Source organism: Drosophila subpulchrella, unplaced genomic scaffold, assembly GCF_014743375.2.
Source record: "Drosophila subpulchrella strain 33 F10 #4 breed RU33 unplaced genomic scaffold, RU_Dsub_v1.1 Primary Assembly Seq354, whole genome shotgun sequence".
NCBI lineage: Eukaryota > Metazoa > Arthropoda > Insecta > Diptera > Drosophilidae > Drosophila > Drosophila subpulchrella.
The window spans coordinates 6,879,390-6,894,858 of record NW_023665577.1 but is presented as its reverse complement, the minus strand read 5'-3'; the positions used below and the strand labels follow the sequence as shown (position 1 = coordinate 6,894,858).

Genomic DNA, 15,469 nt, shown 5'->3' with positions numbered 1-15,469 from the left:
ATTGTTACCAGCTTTTGGATAGTTAGCTGCATGTTTGGTTAGCTGCTTCTGCCGCCCCTCTCCGTTGTTCATATCGTAAATTATGTGCCATTTATGCGGCATTGGCTTGAAATGGAAATTTGTCCCATTTGTTGCTCGGCGAGACACTTGAGTATTCATATGGGAGCACCCGGCCTGTTGTTTGGCATTGATTTATGTGACCGAGTAAATTTGGCTAAATATTAAATAAAACGTTAAGCACAAAGTGCTTTTGCTCCTGCGCCCGAAGATCCCCGGGAAGATGCCTTTGGCGAGGGTCAACTCTAATTTGACTTATAACTAGGGATAGCCCGCTCTGAGCCCTGACTGCCATTCGTTTGGCCCGCTCTGCTGGGCGAATAATGATGCCCTCAATTAGGCCAACTAAAGTTTGGCCCACAACTCGACGGAGCCGGCTGCAATTACACGCGCAGGCAAATTGAGTTAGCGCCTGCGACTTGAGCTGCATTGCCATGCATTTGAGTCGCTGTCGGACGAAGAAATTATATAAAACATCCCGGCATCTGTGTGAGGTGAGAGCAGTTTGTTTGCCATTTTTAATGAGCCAGAGTCGGAGGAAGGCCTGATTACGGGCCAACTTGCAGCGCAAGTGGCTTAATTATGAGTTGGAATTAGTTTTGCCTTAAACGGAGCCCACACTATCACATTACGCACCGCACATGCGAGCTTTCTAATTAAGCTTTCATGCCAAAAAGTTGCGCATTTGATTGTGCCGCTGACCAATAAGTGCAATCAAGTTGCAGCGGCAACGGCAATTAACTAACGGCGGATGACCGGCAAACAAACTGTTGGCTTAAACTCAAAAGCGGCAACAATTTATGCGGGCCAGGGCCGCAGCGAGTTGTGCGGCCAGCAAAACAGCAAAAACAGCCAGAAACAACCAAAACAACCAAAAAACCAAAACGACAACATAAACAACTCGCATATGAGCATTTGGCCAGTTGGCCGTCCCATCGCCACTTCACGTACATTGTGGTTACCACATTGCAACCGAACCAGCCAACAAATAGTGAACTTTTTCTGGCAGCTGGGGGGAAGCCCTTCCATGTCCGTGGTATGCAAACATTTTGAACAAATAGTTAACTAATATTTCGAATGATGTTACCTTGTGCAAACTCTTTTCCGCTTCGAAAAATATCTGTTCAATTAGCAGCTATTCAGCTGGTTCTATGATTGGCCTTTCACTTTTTCCCCTCTTTTTCGGGGGCCTTCATAAAATTCCATTCAACTCTTTTGTATCTAAATTGTTTACACTTAATATTTTCATGTAGCAACGGAGGTAGCTTGCTACCTGCAAGTAAATTGCTTTTAAATTTATGAACAACACTTGCAATTAAGAAGGCCCGCTCTGATGATTCAACTTCTTTAAAAGGCCACCATGAATCTGCTCTTCTCTTCTGCGGCCAGCTGTCTTCAAATGTTCCACTAGAAGTATTTTCACACAGCAATTTTCAGACTAGCACAAGTGGCAAGCGGCAGCAGCAGCATCAGGAGCTGAAAAAACGAAAACAAAATATTATGTAATTTTACATTCAAGTGAGCGGAAAATATAAATAAGCAGCAGGTGCTCATTTCCTGTTCCGCAGCAAACATGGTACAGTCAGCATACAAGCACTCGCACACCAGCTGCCCACCGTGTCCTGGCCCAAAGGACGACGAGCACGAGGGCGAGGGGCGAGGCGGGCGACGCATGCACGTGAACTATGGCCAAAACACACACACACTCGCAAAAATATTGCATTAAGTCCGGGAAAGATTAATGTCATGCGACAGAAAAATGTAGATTTTTTGGTAAACTGACTTATTTTTAAGGCATTGCTTTTAATGGCCATCATTAGGACGGAAAATAAGGCTTCTCTTACTTACTTAAAACACCCTTATCATTACGTATTATATTTTATTTTTCATGAATCGAATTAAATGGAACTAGTTAGCTAGATATTAGATTCATAATACATGATATATGTATTTTAATAGTTTTTAAAACATAAGGCATTAGTAATTTGCGCTTCCCATTACCAAATATCCTTGATAGTCGGCAATATCAAACGAATTTAATCAGACACAATTATTTCGTATAAAATCATATATGAAATTTAAAAAACCAATAGGCATATCTTATTTAAATTACTAAAATCTAATTACATAGCACAAGCAATTATATATATATAAATTTTTTAGAAAATTTACATTTATGTTTTGTGATAAACATAATTAAAATTCATGATCTTAAAGTAACTTAACTTAAACTCAAAAAGAAACACAACTGCAAGTATATAATAGCTTATCTTCCAATTTATTTTGTATATTGTTGCAAAACGATAATTCTATGTCGATATATAAATGTTAAATGAAATAATATTTAAGCGGTCGTAAGAATTTCTCCCAGTGTATACACACGATGCCCGTACCCTGTTTGTGTTTCTCCAGCGGGGAGCTGCGACTGCGACGAGTTCATTTATATAAATGCCTCGTCGTGGGCGGGCGGGAAAAGGGGAAAGAGGGGGCTTCGTCTGAGGGCGTTCGCCACGCCCACGTTGTAATGAGCCCGGAGCAAAAACTAAACAACTTCAAAGTGGACAAAGGCAATTACTTTGCCAGGTGTCAAATGTGTGTGCGTACGAGTGTGTGGTGCCCCGGCGATGACGACAGGTGAGTCCGTCGAGTACCTGTACCTGGTCAAAGTCTATAATTAACAAATGATTAATTATGCATGACTTTGGCGCCTTCACTCCTTATCAACACGCCCACATCACTTTCGTACCTCCCCGACCAACCAGTCCGCCAGCCCACCACCCACCGGCCCCCATCCGACACCCGTTTCCTGTGCCACCTTTGTAGTTTTCCGCAAACTTTTCGTAGCCTTTGATTCATTAACATTTCGGCAATGTGACTCGCCGACTTTCTATAAACTCCAAATCCGACCAAGTCTCTCTTAGCCCATCTAAAGCTGGCCTAATGGTCTGGCCAGGTTTACGATTGCGTCTTGTTTTCCATTTGGCCGTCGGCTTATTTACATAGAACATGAGAGCAGCCAGAAGTCTAAGCGCAATTTGCATACAATTGCAACAAGTTCTGGGGAGGAAGGCGTGTGACAGGATTAGGGATGGTGTTTTTGGGTTAATTTATCTATTTGTACAACAAATCTTGAATTTAAAGTTAAATTAAATGTTCTATATAAATTTTGTTTGGTAAAACGAACTATTTGAGAAACTACTACGACTTGCAATGCAAATATAGTTATAAAGTGGCTCCTTTTTTGAGGGGTCTCGGTGTTCAGCAAATACTGATTGACAAATAAACGTGGAATCGAAAACCGAAATTCGGAAATAATATGCTGGTGCACTCTAAGCAACGATTTCACAATCGAAGTCACGACCCACTCACGAATCCATCGCCATTGTTAGGTGAAGACCCCGGGAGACACATAATCAACGTGCCGCTGGGATACACATTGCATTCGGATTGGGTTGAGCTGACACTACCATGTCAGGCGGTAACAAGTCGGGCCCACAGACATTAAACTATGGAGGTTAATTTGACTAGGGCCGCCGTTTGTGGTGCTGCCAGATGAATCGCCACGGGCTGACGTGGACACAATGCCGGGCACATTGCTCCAGTGCAACAATGCTGCAACAAAAGACAAAGGATAAGCCGAAGTATATGTGTTCCTGCGGGTGAATGCATGTTTTCAAATCTTAACAGTGCCGGGCCTGTTTTGTATTCCTATTCTGCGCGATATGTGTGTCGGGCAATAAAATGTCTTCCACTTCAAGTTGCAGGCTGCCCGCTTTAAGGGGCAACGTTGCGTATGCGCAATTATTAAATGCAGCATAAGGCCATTTGGCAGTGCAACACGATGCAAGTGAGCGTAATTGCTGCCAGGACCCTCCACTCCCCGCATTGCGAATGTTTTGTCAGTCGATGTTGACGCTATTAACATTTACTTGTGCCGACTGAAAAATGCGCGGCAAATGAACCGTAGAAAGACCTGGAAAAAACAGAAAAACATGAAATCCAGATCACTGCGATAAGTTGAAGCTTAAATACCCTTTGAAGTTAATAGGAAAACTACAACTATTTTTTTTTTGGAACACAATGTTAGTTCCTTACATTCGTTTAATCCTTGCCTTTATTAATAGTTGCAAAAAATATTTGTAGGCCACCTAAAGATACTTTTTCAAAAAACTTATATCGGTTTTTTGTACAAAATATCTGTCAATACCTTGCTGTGCAACATAGTTGCATATTCAAATCCACCACATGAGCTATATTCGCAAAAAAAAGAAATCAAAACGTTTTTACCCTCTAAGGGACGATTTAACTTTTTGCGAGGTCCTTAAAAATACCGATTTTCCCTTCACTAAGTCCCAATTAGTCTTTCTGATGACAAAATTGTGACTAAAATTTGGCAATCTTTTCCATCATCATTAGTTGTAAAAATGGATTTTTAGCCCCCACTAAATCTTTTGTGGCCTGCCGCCATACAACAAGAGTCTGCTCGATTTTAAACAATTTTTCGGCTTCTCGCTTCCCATCTAACCGGGCATGCAAATCCGATAACAGTGAAAAAATAAAAGATATGTATAAAAGCATAATAAAAATCGGCGCAATAGCGACCACTACACAACATTGCCGGATGTAGTGAGGGCGGGAAGGGTTGGGTTTTCGACCAAGTAAGGGATGATTGCTCCCGGCCCTCTGACCGTACCGAACCGAACCGAACTGATCCCCCACCCATAGCTTTTTTGCGATGCCTCAATTCAGTTACTTTGCTGCTGTTGCCGTCGCTGTCCAAGTGAATGTGTCTCTGTTCCTGAACACTGAAAGAAAAAATAGATATGATATGGATATATGAAATGATCAATCTTCCATGATAAATTCTTGCCTTCAATGGTCAATCATTTTGATTTTAAGTTTTACACTTATGCTTTCGATTTCATGTTCTTACAATTTGATATGTTCTATTTTGATATATTTTAAAAGAAACTTTATGAGCCTATGTATATCAGAAATTGTTTAGTCTTAGGTCAAGGAATCTTATTTTAAATAAATAATTTCTTTTAATTGCATCTATATTATTAAAAATTTATCTCTAAAAAAAGCAATAGGTGGTGTACCTTAGGTTTTTCTAGAAAAACCTAAACTATTTTTAAAGGCAGCTATCCATACTGATTTTTTATAACTATTTTTCGCAGTGCGCCTATCGCTGCATTTCTGGATGGCACACTAATTTGATTTTTTATACAAATCGAGGGAAATTTCCCGCTCTTATTTCGTTATCGAGTTTTGTTTGTTAACGCTTAGCTTGGCGATTTTGGCGCTGGTCTCCCTCTTTTTGCGTTACATGGAAAACAATTTTGATCGCCGCTGCAGTGGCGTGGTGACAGAAATTTGCATTCAATGTCAATTTATGCAAATCCCATTGCCAGACCTGGCGTCACTTGCGGACACTCGCGGATACTGCCGAAGACAAGACAAAACTGTGGCCAATTGTCGAGTTATATGCTAATTATACGGCCATTGCGACTAACCTAAATTTTTCGCGAAGGCGAACACAGGCATGGGAAAATTTAATTCCGTTTGAATTACTTTTGCCCGGGAAACGACAGGAATAAGTTGTGAGCCAGAGCAAAGGCGGGCAAAAGGAGAGAAATCAAGGAAAATATGAATGGGTCGAGCAACCGGTCAGTGAGGACTGGGCCTCTGCTCGGGACGTGGCCAACAAAACGAACAATAGACCGTAAAATAAGTGCAGAGGCAGCGGGAAGCGGGAAGCGGCGGCAGCGTTTAGCGAAGAAAAAAACTTTGCCAACGCGCGGAAAATCCAACGAAATGAAAAATGAACAAAGTGCCCTAATGGCAGGGCACACGGCCGCTTGTACTCATTTCAGAAAATATAAAAAGAGACCCCGCCGGAAGAGGAGGAGCAAAAAAATCAGCTTCAATTGAACAGTTAAACTTCCATTAATTGTACGCCCGGTCAGCGCCACGTGGCCCAGACTCCTCAGCCAAGTTCGTTGCCAATCCAATCGCTTTCCACTGCCAACTGTGTCAGTTTCGAATTACAAATGCATGGACTGCTTACCCAAACAGGTCAGCCTGCAAATTCGCGGTGAATTGTGCAATGGAAGCGGAATCGCCTGGGGGGCGAATCAATTAGATGATTGTATCATTAGGAACAAAAACAGGCGCCCAGGAAATTAACCAACATTTGGGCAGCTAATTGGCTGCCTAAATGGCTCAAGCTGCTCGTGTGGAAATCCATTGAGGGTCCAGGATCCTAAATGCTGTGTCCTGTGTCCTGTGTCCTGAGTCCCATCCCGTCTCCAATGAACCGCACAACGTAAAGTGTCGTCTTCCACACTTCATTGAAGGCCGTCAAAAAATTTTCAATTTACCAAATTAGTCGGGCAGATGTGTGGGCCCAAAAACGGAAGATCCCCACACAGGACGAAAAACTGTGGAACAAAAAATGCATCTTTATCCTTGGTTACTTAAGAAAATATTAAACAATAATAACAAAAGCTTTAACACTTTACTAACCGTGTTTAAATTATTAATTTCAATCAAAATATGAGATCATACTTTAAGTTACTTAAAGTTACACAAGTTACTTAAATTTTCAACATTTTTAGATAAGAATCCTATATTATATTCAGCCTTACTAAAAGTAAAACCTTTATGTTTGTTTAAGTTAAAGTTTTTTAATTTTCCTGCAAGATTCTTATTTTATAATGCCTAGAGAGTTTTTTTTTCTAATTATTTTTCGTTCAGTGCAGCAGCCGGAAAAGAAATTAGTATTAAGTGAAATGTAATGATGACAACGGCAACTGAGAATCGCCAGCTGACAATAATGAGCTGGCCTGGCACAAAAGAATCCGCTTTCTTAAGCTCCTTTCGACAATTACAGCGATGAGGACTGATGGGAAAAACCATTGGCGCAGTTAAGCGCATTTTTTACAGCAAACTTTTCACTCAGGCGGCAGAGAAAAATGAAAACCAATACGCATAAATAATAAAAAGAGCATTAAATGGGGGCGAGGGCGCAAGTGAAAAAATAAATCATTGACTCTGAAATGAAAAGCTTTGCGCAACAAGTCGTCGAAACAATAAAAAACCAAGGAACCGCCCCTAAAACCCGCTCAGAAACCCATCTCGGTTGGTTCAAAAAGGTGCCAGCGTACATTTGACCGACAGCAATGAAATATATGTTAAATTGAAAAAAAATTAGAATTAATGGCTTTGGAAATGTAAGGCAGCGGAAGGAAAAACGAAGCTTCAAGCCACAGAAATGTGAGGAAAATACATCAAATTGAACTTTATTTCTAAGGGAATTGTCACGTGCAAATGGGCATTACATTTACGATTTAATAAAATCTATTTTTGTGTAGTACATCACACTGCAGCTTAGAATGAATACCATAAGCTGATTAAACTAAATCGGCAATATTTTGACCACGTCAAAATGAACAGCAAATTGCTAGTGATTTCTGCCTAATCCGACTCAGTAAATAATAATTTATTTGTTACTTGCTTATCCAAGCTTTGTACATACCCATACAACACAATTAAAATAAATGTTAAGTACATAAAATGCTACAATTATAAATGTATTCGTTTTCCCCTTTCTGAGCCCGAACTGCTGAAATTTATTCATTGCCATAATCCGCTCACTCAATTAAAGCATTTTTCAAGAAGCGGGTCAATTACCATCACGTTTATTTATTTTTATGAAAGTTTTTGCTGTGGCGCAAACAACTCTTGACTTGCTGTCTGATGCAAAGTGATTGATGCCCAATAAGATATTAAAACCGGCAGTTTTTTGCCTCTTTCGGAGCCGAACTAATGACTCTCAAAGCCCCTGACCAGTTTAAACATTTATTTAAAAGGTTTTTTCCCAGGGCTCGGCCGCTTTGACAGGGAGTCGAGAGTAAAAAGCGAAAAACAGCCGCTCGCATGTAAATGCCGCAATGTAACACGCTTGTCGGCGTCAACAAGCTCGGCGAAGTTTTACGCATAATTTTATTTACACACGGTCGCAGGCACACAAGCGTACACTCCTTCACAATGCGTATAAATTATGTCAAAAGCGCACACGTGTGCCTGTGTGTGTGCTTGTTTGTTTGTGTGTGTGAGGTCCTTTTGTGGCCCCGTTTTTGCAGCACACTTTTCAGCGCATTGAGCGTTTCCCTTTTGGCAGTCGGCAAATAATTGAAAGCTTAGCTTGCATGCACAACTCGCCTACGTTTATTACTCGACAGCTATTGAAAAACTAGGAAAACTAAACTACATTATAAATAGCGCGGGGTCGTCAACGGGAAAGCCGCAGAACAGGCTCGGCCAGGTGTTCAAGGCAAGAAGTAGTGCTGCAAAGAAGGAATGGGTCTCAGCTTAGGGATTTTGGCAATCTGGGTTATGCCCACCTTGGGATCGGCCTTCTTCCAGCACTGGTGGAACCACCAGGCCTTGTGGCACAGGGTGTCGCCCTCCGGATGGACGCAGCCCTTCGACATGTCCATCAGCTTATCCCGCACCGAGAGTGGAACCGTGGCGAAGAGCTTCTCCAGGTGCACGTCCCCATTGTCGTCCACCACCTCGATCTCGTGGAAGAAGCAGTTCATGTAGCACTTCAGCTTCTCGTCCTCGTGAATCTCGCCATCGCTGAACTCCTTGATGGCAGCTGCAAGAAAAAGAATTTGAAATATGCAAAGCAATAGACTATCATTCTGTTATTAAAGATTTTTAAGACATCTTAAAGTGTTAGGATAGGTATTCAAAAATTTTTCATTACCCTCAAGCGTGCACAAATTATCAGCACTTCTGTTAAATATGTTCTGAGAATATCTTGTTATTTCGAGGCTTCCAAGAAAATTAATTTTGCTTTATCTTGATAAAGATAAGAATCATCCCCAAACAGAGAGAATTCTGGCGTTCTCATCTGAGTTGATAATATTCTTTAAAACATAAACCCATTCTTAAAGCTTAAAATATTTACAATGTGATTGAATCATGTTGAATTTTCGGTACTTACATTCTTTATCTCAACAATTAAACAATTAGTCCTGTCAGTAAAGTACATTTATCAAAAAGTTGTTAAGTAAACTCAATTTATCTTTTCTCGTCTCACCATTTTGTTCTAATGTAGAGAACATTGATACCAAAATGTACTTATACGGTTTTTAAGAACGAATGTTCTATTCTCTGAATGAAACAATGTTGCGAGTCTACACACTGAAACCAGACGGACCATCGATCCACTCTCCTAGCCTGCCATAGATGATAAACCCAAATCCTAAGTCTTATATTAACACATTTATTGGTTGTCCATGTTGGGACAGTATAAAACAAAACAAAAAATTCCACGTTAAAAAAACCATTCTGTCTTGATATTGAGGACATTGAACCCAAAATGTACTTCCACGGTTTTTAAGAACGAATGTTCTCAATTCAAGAACAATGTACTTGAATATTTCTGTACCAATTACCAATGTAAACCATGGCGATTCGGAACATACCCATGCTAAAATAACATAAAGATGTTAATCTGTTAATATTTCTGATATATTAATAGAATTATCCACTCAGACTAAATTAAACGGTCCTACAATTGTATCATCTGATTACAAAAGGTATCCTATATTAGTCAACTTGATGGGGACAACTTCATTGAATTTCAGTGGTTTCAAATTGCTGGCAATTCCTTTGGCTTACTTAGTTTCACTAAATACCCAACGATAACCCTTGGATGGATGCAAATTTAGCACATGGCTGAGGGTGCGATAAGTGCTCGCCCGCGATGGCTGCAATTATGGGCTCACTTTCGGCCAAGGACCTGACCATTACCATTGCAACTCACCCTCGGAGACGCCCGTCTTCTCCACACACGAGTCGTGGAAGGGCTTGGCCATTTTCAGGATGCCCGGCGGTGGATACTGCAATTAAAAATTGTTGCTTAAGTGGGCGTGGCAGCGGGCGGGGCGGCGGCGGAGGCGCAACAGCGCGGCCGGGCACTTCATTAACCCACGTTCTCGTCACGCTGCGCCGCAGCCGGCGGCAGGATCAGCGCTCCGCTGAGCAGCGACAAGGCGATTAAAAGGACAGACGCACTGACACGCCGACCAAAGCCATTCAAAGCCATTTTAATGTGGCTCTTTCCGTTCCGCTCCCTTCCGTCCGGTCCGTCCGTGAAACAGCAAAAATTGTTCGCTGCCTCGGCCTTGTTTGCGAATTCTGAATAAAACAAAAACAAGCCCTGGAAAAATAAACGAGAAACGTGAAACGTGAAACAAAAGCGGCGATGCATAGCAGAGTACACGGCACAGGACGAGGGCAAGCGTCGGAAGGACAAGAACGAGAATCCGAATAAGGATGAGGACGAGGATGGGGACGGGGATGGGATGTGGATGAGGATGCAGATGCTGTTGACGACGATGTGCCACGCGTGACAGCTGGACAATGACAATGGGCGAGGCAGTGTGTGGGTACACTGAGGGGAAAGCGCCATTAAAGGCCAACAATAGAATTCATTTCTCGAGCTGGTGTCGTTCTCGGAAAATTCCCCTTCCCTTAATTATATTGCTAGAAATTCAACATAAATGTAATAAAATTTCTTCAGATAAATTATTTTATAAGGGGTGCTGCACAAATCTCTTTAGTTTTGAAACAGCTTCTAAAAGCGTCTAAAAGTATGCAATGAAGAAGTAATAATGAATTGTTGCATACTTTTAGACACCTTTATATCTGAAGGAAACATTTATTTAAAACTGGTTCCTTGGGTTGTACGAATCTATATTTAATATATATAACATTTTATTTGACACCAAAATTACTCATAGTGTAAGGTTGTGTTTTTCTAAGCCCCAGCGTTTTTCTTTCCTTTTCGCAACTTTTGTTCTTGTGTTTTCTTATATTTTGTATTTTTTGAAAGCCACGAAAACCAAGAAAAAAATCATTTGTTTCTTGCCAGCTCAGCGCACGCTAAATTAATTCCAACCGCTGATGGCCGAACAAAAAGCGACCGCCAAAACGGAAACGGAACTGTGCCCGAGACGTCAGCGAAGTCGTCACAAGTCTACAATTGTCGTGTTCCGTCTGACAAACACATGCCCACGTGGCATGCCCCCACTACGACCAATCCTCCCACTTAGGACTCTCCAACCCACCCGTTCCTCGAAATTCTTCGCTCAGGTCGACTGTGATATATTGCCTAGCCAAGGATTCGAGGATTCGGGGATTCGGGGATTCCTTATGATGTATGATGGGCGGCAATGGACATTTTTTACGAGCCAAGTGAGGTTCACTTTTTATTTAAAAGCATATTTCCTCTTAAGAAAAATGTATGCGCTGATAACGGGCTGATCTGTAAGCATTATAATTATTGAAAGTGTCAAGGGAAAAAGCTTGAAAAGTATATAATACATTTTGTCAAGGACTTAGCTTACAAGTAGATAAAAGATCTGTTATAGCATCTGGCTCATATGGGAGTTCTAAAGAGCTTATGATTTGAAAAACATTTTATTTAAAAAACGAAAGCAGGAATGTGGGTGCAGAAATTTAAGGAGTAAGCTTATACCATTGGATTTGTTATGAGGACTGGATATCCCAGCTGAACGCCGATCCTCTTGCACTTTTCAGCGGATGCCAGGGTATCAAAATATAAAATTTCCCATTCGTTCGCTTCGTTTGAAATTGTACAACCGAAATACGCAAAACAAAGACTTCAACTTGTGCACAACTGTCACTTTTGTTTCATCAAATGTCAACGCAACAACCGAAACAAAGCCACAAAACGACATTCGCCCCCCAACTCACACACTCTCGCACACTCGCACACTCGCACAAAAATGGAGGACGAATGAAATTACAGCAACAGCACATTTTTGTAGTATGAATGGAGGTTTGTGCGAATACGAGTAGGAATACGTATACGTATACGTATCGCAGTTGTGTGCGGCAGGAACGATGGATGGTTTTTTAATTGCCATTTCAATTTTCGTGTTGCAACGCGTCGTTTGCCTATGCTTGGGCAACCTTCGACCTCTTATTCGCCTTCGACCTGGTGGAAGTGTGGTCCTGGCCCCACCCCCTTTTCAGGTCCTTTTCCTGTTCAGGAACTGGCAGCCGGTCCTTCGCCCGACCACTATACCGTACCGTTCGCTTTTAGCAGGAGTAGTTATGTCGAAAATTCGATACTGCACACACACGACACGCAAGAATTGTTTGACAACCGCAGTCACAATTGAATTTGCTTTATTGCCGTTTGCAGCGTTTGGCTTTTATATTGATTTTGGCCAAGTTCACAAGACCACAACTGACTGCCGCACTCAGTTATCGGGCCAATTGACGCTTCATGCCGAGGCGAATGTCTCTATAATGGCATCGCCCATATAAGTGCAGGGCCAACTCGAGGACCACGCCCCCTGGCGTGCCTGTAATCATTAGGCGGAGAATTCCAATGTACACTCGAAATGGCGCTCGTCGGCAAGAAAGAGCTCTCCATCGACTTGCAAAAAGCCTCATTAGGGGTTAAATATTTATTTAGTCTAAAATTACTATTCATTTTTTTATTCATTTTTAAGAAAATAGCTCCATAAAATACCAACCGTTTTAGATAAAAACATAATACAAAATTGAAAGAAAAAATAAAAAATAAAATTATAAAGTAACAGAACTAATTTGGAATATTTATATGTATTATAAGTGTAGAACTGGTAAAATATCCCCTACTCATTCGGAAAATAAAAATTGTAAAACTAGAAATATCTCAAGCAATGTATTTTTAAATAGTTTAAGTTAAAACAAAGTTAGCTGATTTCGACTCATTCCCATCTTGGCCTGAAAACAAATAATAACGTCGATTCGAGAGTGCGCCCACTAAAATGCTTTTCTGAGTGCACAAATGTTTTGTGGGTCAAACCAATGCAGGCTAAATCAACTTCCGAGGCAGACGAGGCGAAAGAAATGCAAAAACGGAAAGTTCCAGGCTGCAAAAGTAATCAAGGTAAAGCAATCCCCTCAATGGCCAGTTGGAGCTTTTGTTGTCCATCCAGGCTAGACGGACAGATTCTGTAAGTAGCTCAATATCGGAGGGCTCTTCCCGAGTGGAAATCCACTTGAACTTGTTCGAATGGATGCAGCAGATGCTGCCTTATCTAAACAACCAACAGGTAAATTAAGTTGAATCAGCCCAATTGAAGTGCAGGGTGGGAAACGAACTCTGCCAATTTATTTCCTCTCCATTTTTCCTCATTTTTAAAAGTATGTTTTGAATTTGGGCTGTACTTCTTTTGAGGCATTTTAGTTGTCTACAAATTTTCATTTAAATTATAATTTCACTTGAAGAATTCCTATAGAAAACATGTTAATTGTCACAGTAACAATGCCGTGTGAAACCGAAATTAACAATAAAGAAAATAAAAAAAATACTTTAATAAAATATTTTTTAGAATACCATTTATTATTCCTGACACCATTTATTAATGACTACGCATATCACACACAACTTGTAACTATTTTTGACTTAAATAAATCCGCTAAGACCACTCAGAACCCCCAAAAATATCTTCCCTGAAATGTCTAAAGTAAATAGGTCCTTAAACCAAGAAGTAGTGGACAGGATCAGCCTTCTTCCAGCATTGGTGAAACCACCAGGCCTTGTGGCACAGAGTGTCGCCGTCAGGATGCACGCATCCCTTGGAGGCCTCCATCAATATGTTCCTTAGCTTTTCTCCTGGAATCGCGTTCAAAAGCTTCTCCATGTGGACATCACCATTGTCGTCGACCACCTCGAACTCGTGAAAGAGGCAGTTCATATAGCATTTGAGGGCCTCGTCCTCGTGTATTTGGCCATCGCTGAACTCCTTGATGGCCTCTGTGGGTTATTGGAAAATTATAATATTTATTTCAAGTTCAAAATGTTCAAAATCCCTCCCCAAAAGATAACTCACCATCAGTTACGCCTGTTTTGGGTGCACATATGTCATGGTAGTGCTTTGCCAATTTGAGAATCGCCGGCGGAGGCCACTGACAGATAATACCAAGATAATTATTAGTAATTGGAAACTCTGCTTTCCACCGGACAAACCTCAGCATCGCGCCGTGGCTCCTGGGCAGCGGCACAGCCGAAGAGAAATACCAGCAGGGCCAGGTATTGGATCATTTTGAAACTACAATGAATGGCCAGAGGGCCGGGAATGCCCTTTTATGAGATTGCTGGGGCTCCATTTCAATATTCAACGCCGTGATGACTGTCATTAGAAAACGCACACTAATTGCAGGCTGCCATTTGCAATCGAATTGCGAATCCATTTGGCAGCACGCAAGGCAAATGAATAAATGACAGCCCATACAGAGCGGCAATTGATAGCCAGCTGCCAAATGGAGAACTAAAAACTAGAAACACACAAATTAAGCAATGATTGTATGTGGCCGGGACCTGCAATTTTTGAGTGTCATCCCCAACACGCCGAACTGGTTCATTGCGATCTGGGCCTGCCTGGTTTTGAAATACTTTATTTCTGTGGGCGTTGCAGCACGCACGCATTACGATTGAACGGCCTTTATTGTGTGGGGGAAACATGTCATAAAAGTCAAATATCGCTCCACCAAAAAACGTATGTCAAATTCAATTCCAATTTGCGTTTCTTTTGACACGTCGACATCAGCACATTCGCGTAGACAATGCGAAATATTTGAAATACCGAACATAACTCAATTGCCTTGAAGTTGAGCACTGAAAGGGGCCATCAATCAAGGTAACTCCTGAAAATATATTAAACTTTTTCAATCACCTCTGGCTGAGGTTGTAGATTGAAAGGTGAACGCGAACTGTTTTGGGTAACAAATAGATGCGTTCTATTTTAAAGCAGGAAAGATTTACTATTCTTATCAAAAATATTACTTAACCACTCTTTGAATCTTCCACTCTTCTTTCTTTTAAAGCAGGAAAGATTTACTATTGTTATCAACTCCTTAAAGTGAAAAATATTACTTAACCACTCTTTGAATCCTTCTCATTTTAGCTTAAGATTAGGAGCACTTCAGGCCCTGAAGTTCAGGGTACCTTTTTAGTTTCTTTTATTATTTGTATTTTCACAAAACAAGTCTTTGTTTGAAAATGTTTAAAGTCTTTTGTAATGCGCTCGCTTTTGACCTGCTATTCTGTTTTTCAACGTCTCAATTCAAGCTCTCTTTTCACTAAAAATATTTTTTCAATACAATTTAAATAATTAAATTGAAATTAAATACAAAGAGTAGATATTGAAGCAAATATAACATTTTTAATTTGATTAAAGCCTGTCTGACATTCCTCTGTGTTCGTATTGCTTACTTTGTCGATTTAAGTTGGAAGTGTCGAAACTAGGTTTATTTTATTGCGACACATTGAGCTCTAAAAATTGAGTAATTCTTGGTTATTCAATAAATATAA

At 40.9% G+C, this 15,469-nt stretch overlaps 2 protein-coding genes across 2 annotated transcripts; both read right to left on the bottom strand.

Annotated features, from left to right (window-relative positions):
* Window positions 1-8,266: 8,266 nt before the first annotated feature.
* Window positions 8,267-12,345, bottom strand: LOC119559982 (general odorant-binding protein 83a). Its single transcript, XM_037873240.1, has 5 exons — window positions 12,193-12,345; window positions 10,067-10,294; window positions 9,899-9,974; window positions 8,466-8,722; window positions 8,267-8,408 (listed from the first exon to the last, which is right to left on the bottom strand). The coding sequence occupies exons 2-5, from the start codon at window positions 10,178-10,180 to the stop codon at window positions 8,391-8,393; spliced, it is 465 nt and encodes a 154-aa protein (XP_037729168.1). The 5' UTR covers window positions 10,181-10,294; window positions 12,193-12,345; the 3' UTR covers window positions 8,267-8,390.
* Window positions 12,346-13,477: 1,132 nt separating this feature from the next.
* On the bottom strand, window positions 13,478-14,205 carry LOC119559990 (pheromone-binding protein-related protein 6). The gene is made up of 3 exons (XM_037873254.1): window positions 14,126-14,205; window positions 13,989-14,064; window positions 13,478-13,912 (listed from the first exon to the last, which is right to left on the bottom strand). Exons 1-3 carry the CDS (start codon window positions 14,198-14,200, stop codon window positions 13,635-13,637), a joined length of 429 nt encoding a protein of 142 aa, XP_037729182.1. The 5' UTR covers window positions 14,201-14,205; the 3' UTR covers window positions 13,478-13,634.
* Window positions 14,206-15,469: the final 1,264 nt, after the last annotated feature.

What these genes read in the sequence shown, in the direction of transcription:
- LOC119559982 (XM_037873240.1), bottom strand. Translation starts at nt 10,180, where the DNA reads ATGGCTTTGAATGGCTTTGGTCGGCGTGTCAGTGCGTCTGTCCTTTTA. An exon ending in CGGCGCAGCGTGACGAGAAC is followed by an intron (nt 9,975 to 10,066) that starts GTGGGTTAATGA and finishes TTTTAATTGCAG; the next exon opens with TATCCACCGCCGGGCATCCT. An exon ending in GAAGACGGGCGTCTCCGAGG is followed by an intron (nt 8,723 to 9,898) that starts GTGAGTTGCAAT and finishes TTTTTCTTGCAG; the next exon opens with CTGCCATCAAGGAGTTCAGC.
- LOC119559990 (XM_037873254.1), bottom strand. Translation starts at nt 14,200, where the DNA reads ATGATCCAATACCTGGCCCTGCTGGTATTTCTCTTCGGCTGTGCCGCT. An exon ending in AGCCACGGCGCGATGCTGAG is followed by an intron (nt 14,065 to 14,125) that starts GTTTGTCCGGTG and finishes ATTATCTGTCAG; the next exon opens with TGGCCTCCGCCGGCGATTCT. An exon ending in CAAAACAGGCGTAACTGATG is followed by an intron (nt 13,913 to 13,988) that starts GTGAGTTATCTT and finishes AATAACCCACAG; the next exon opens with AGGCCATCAAGGAGTTCAGC.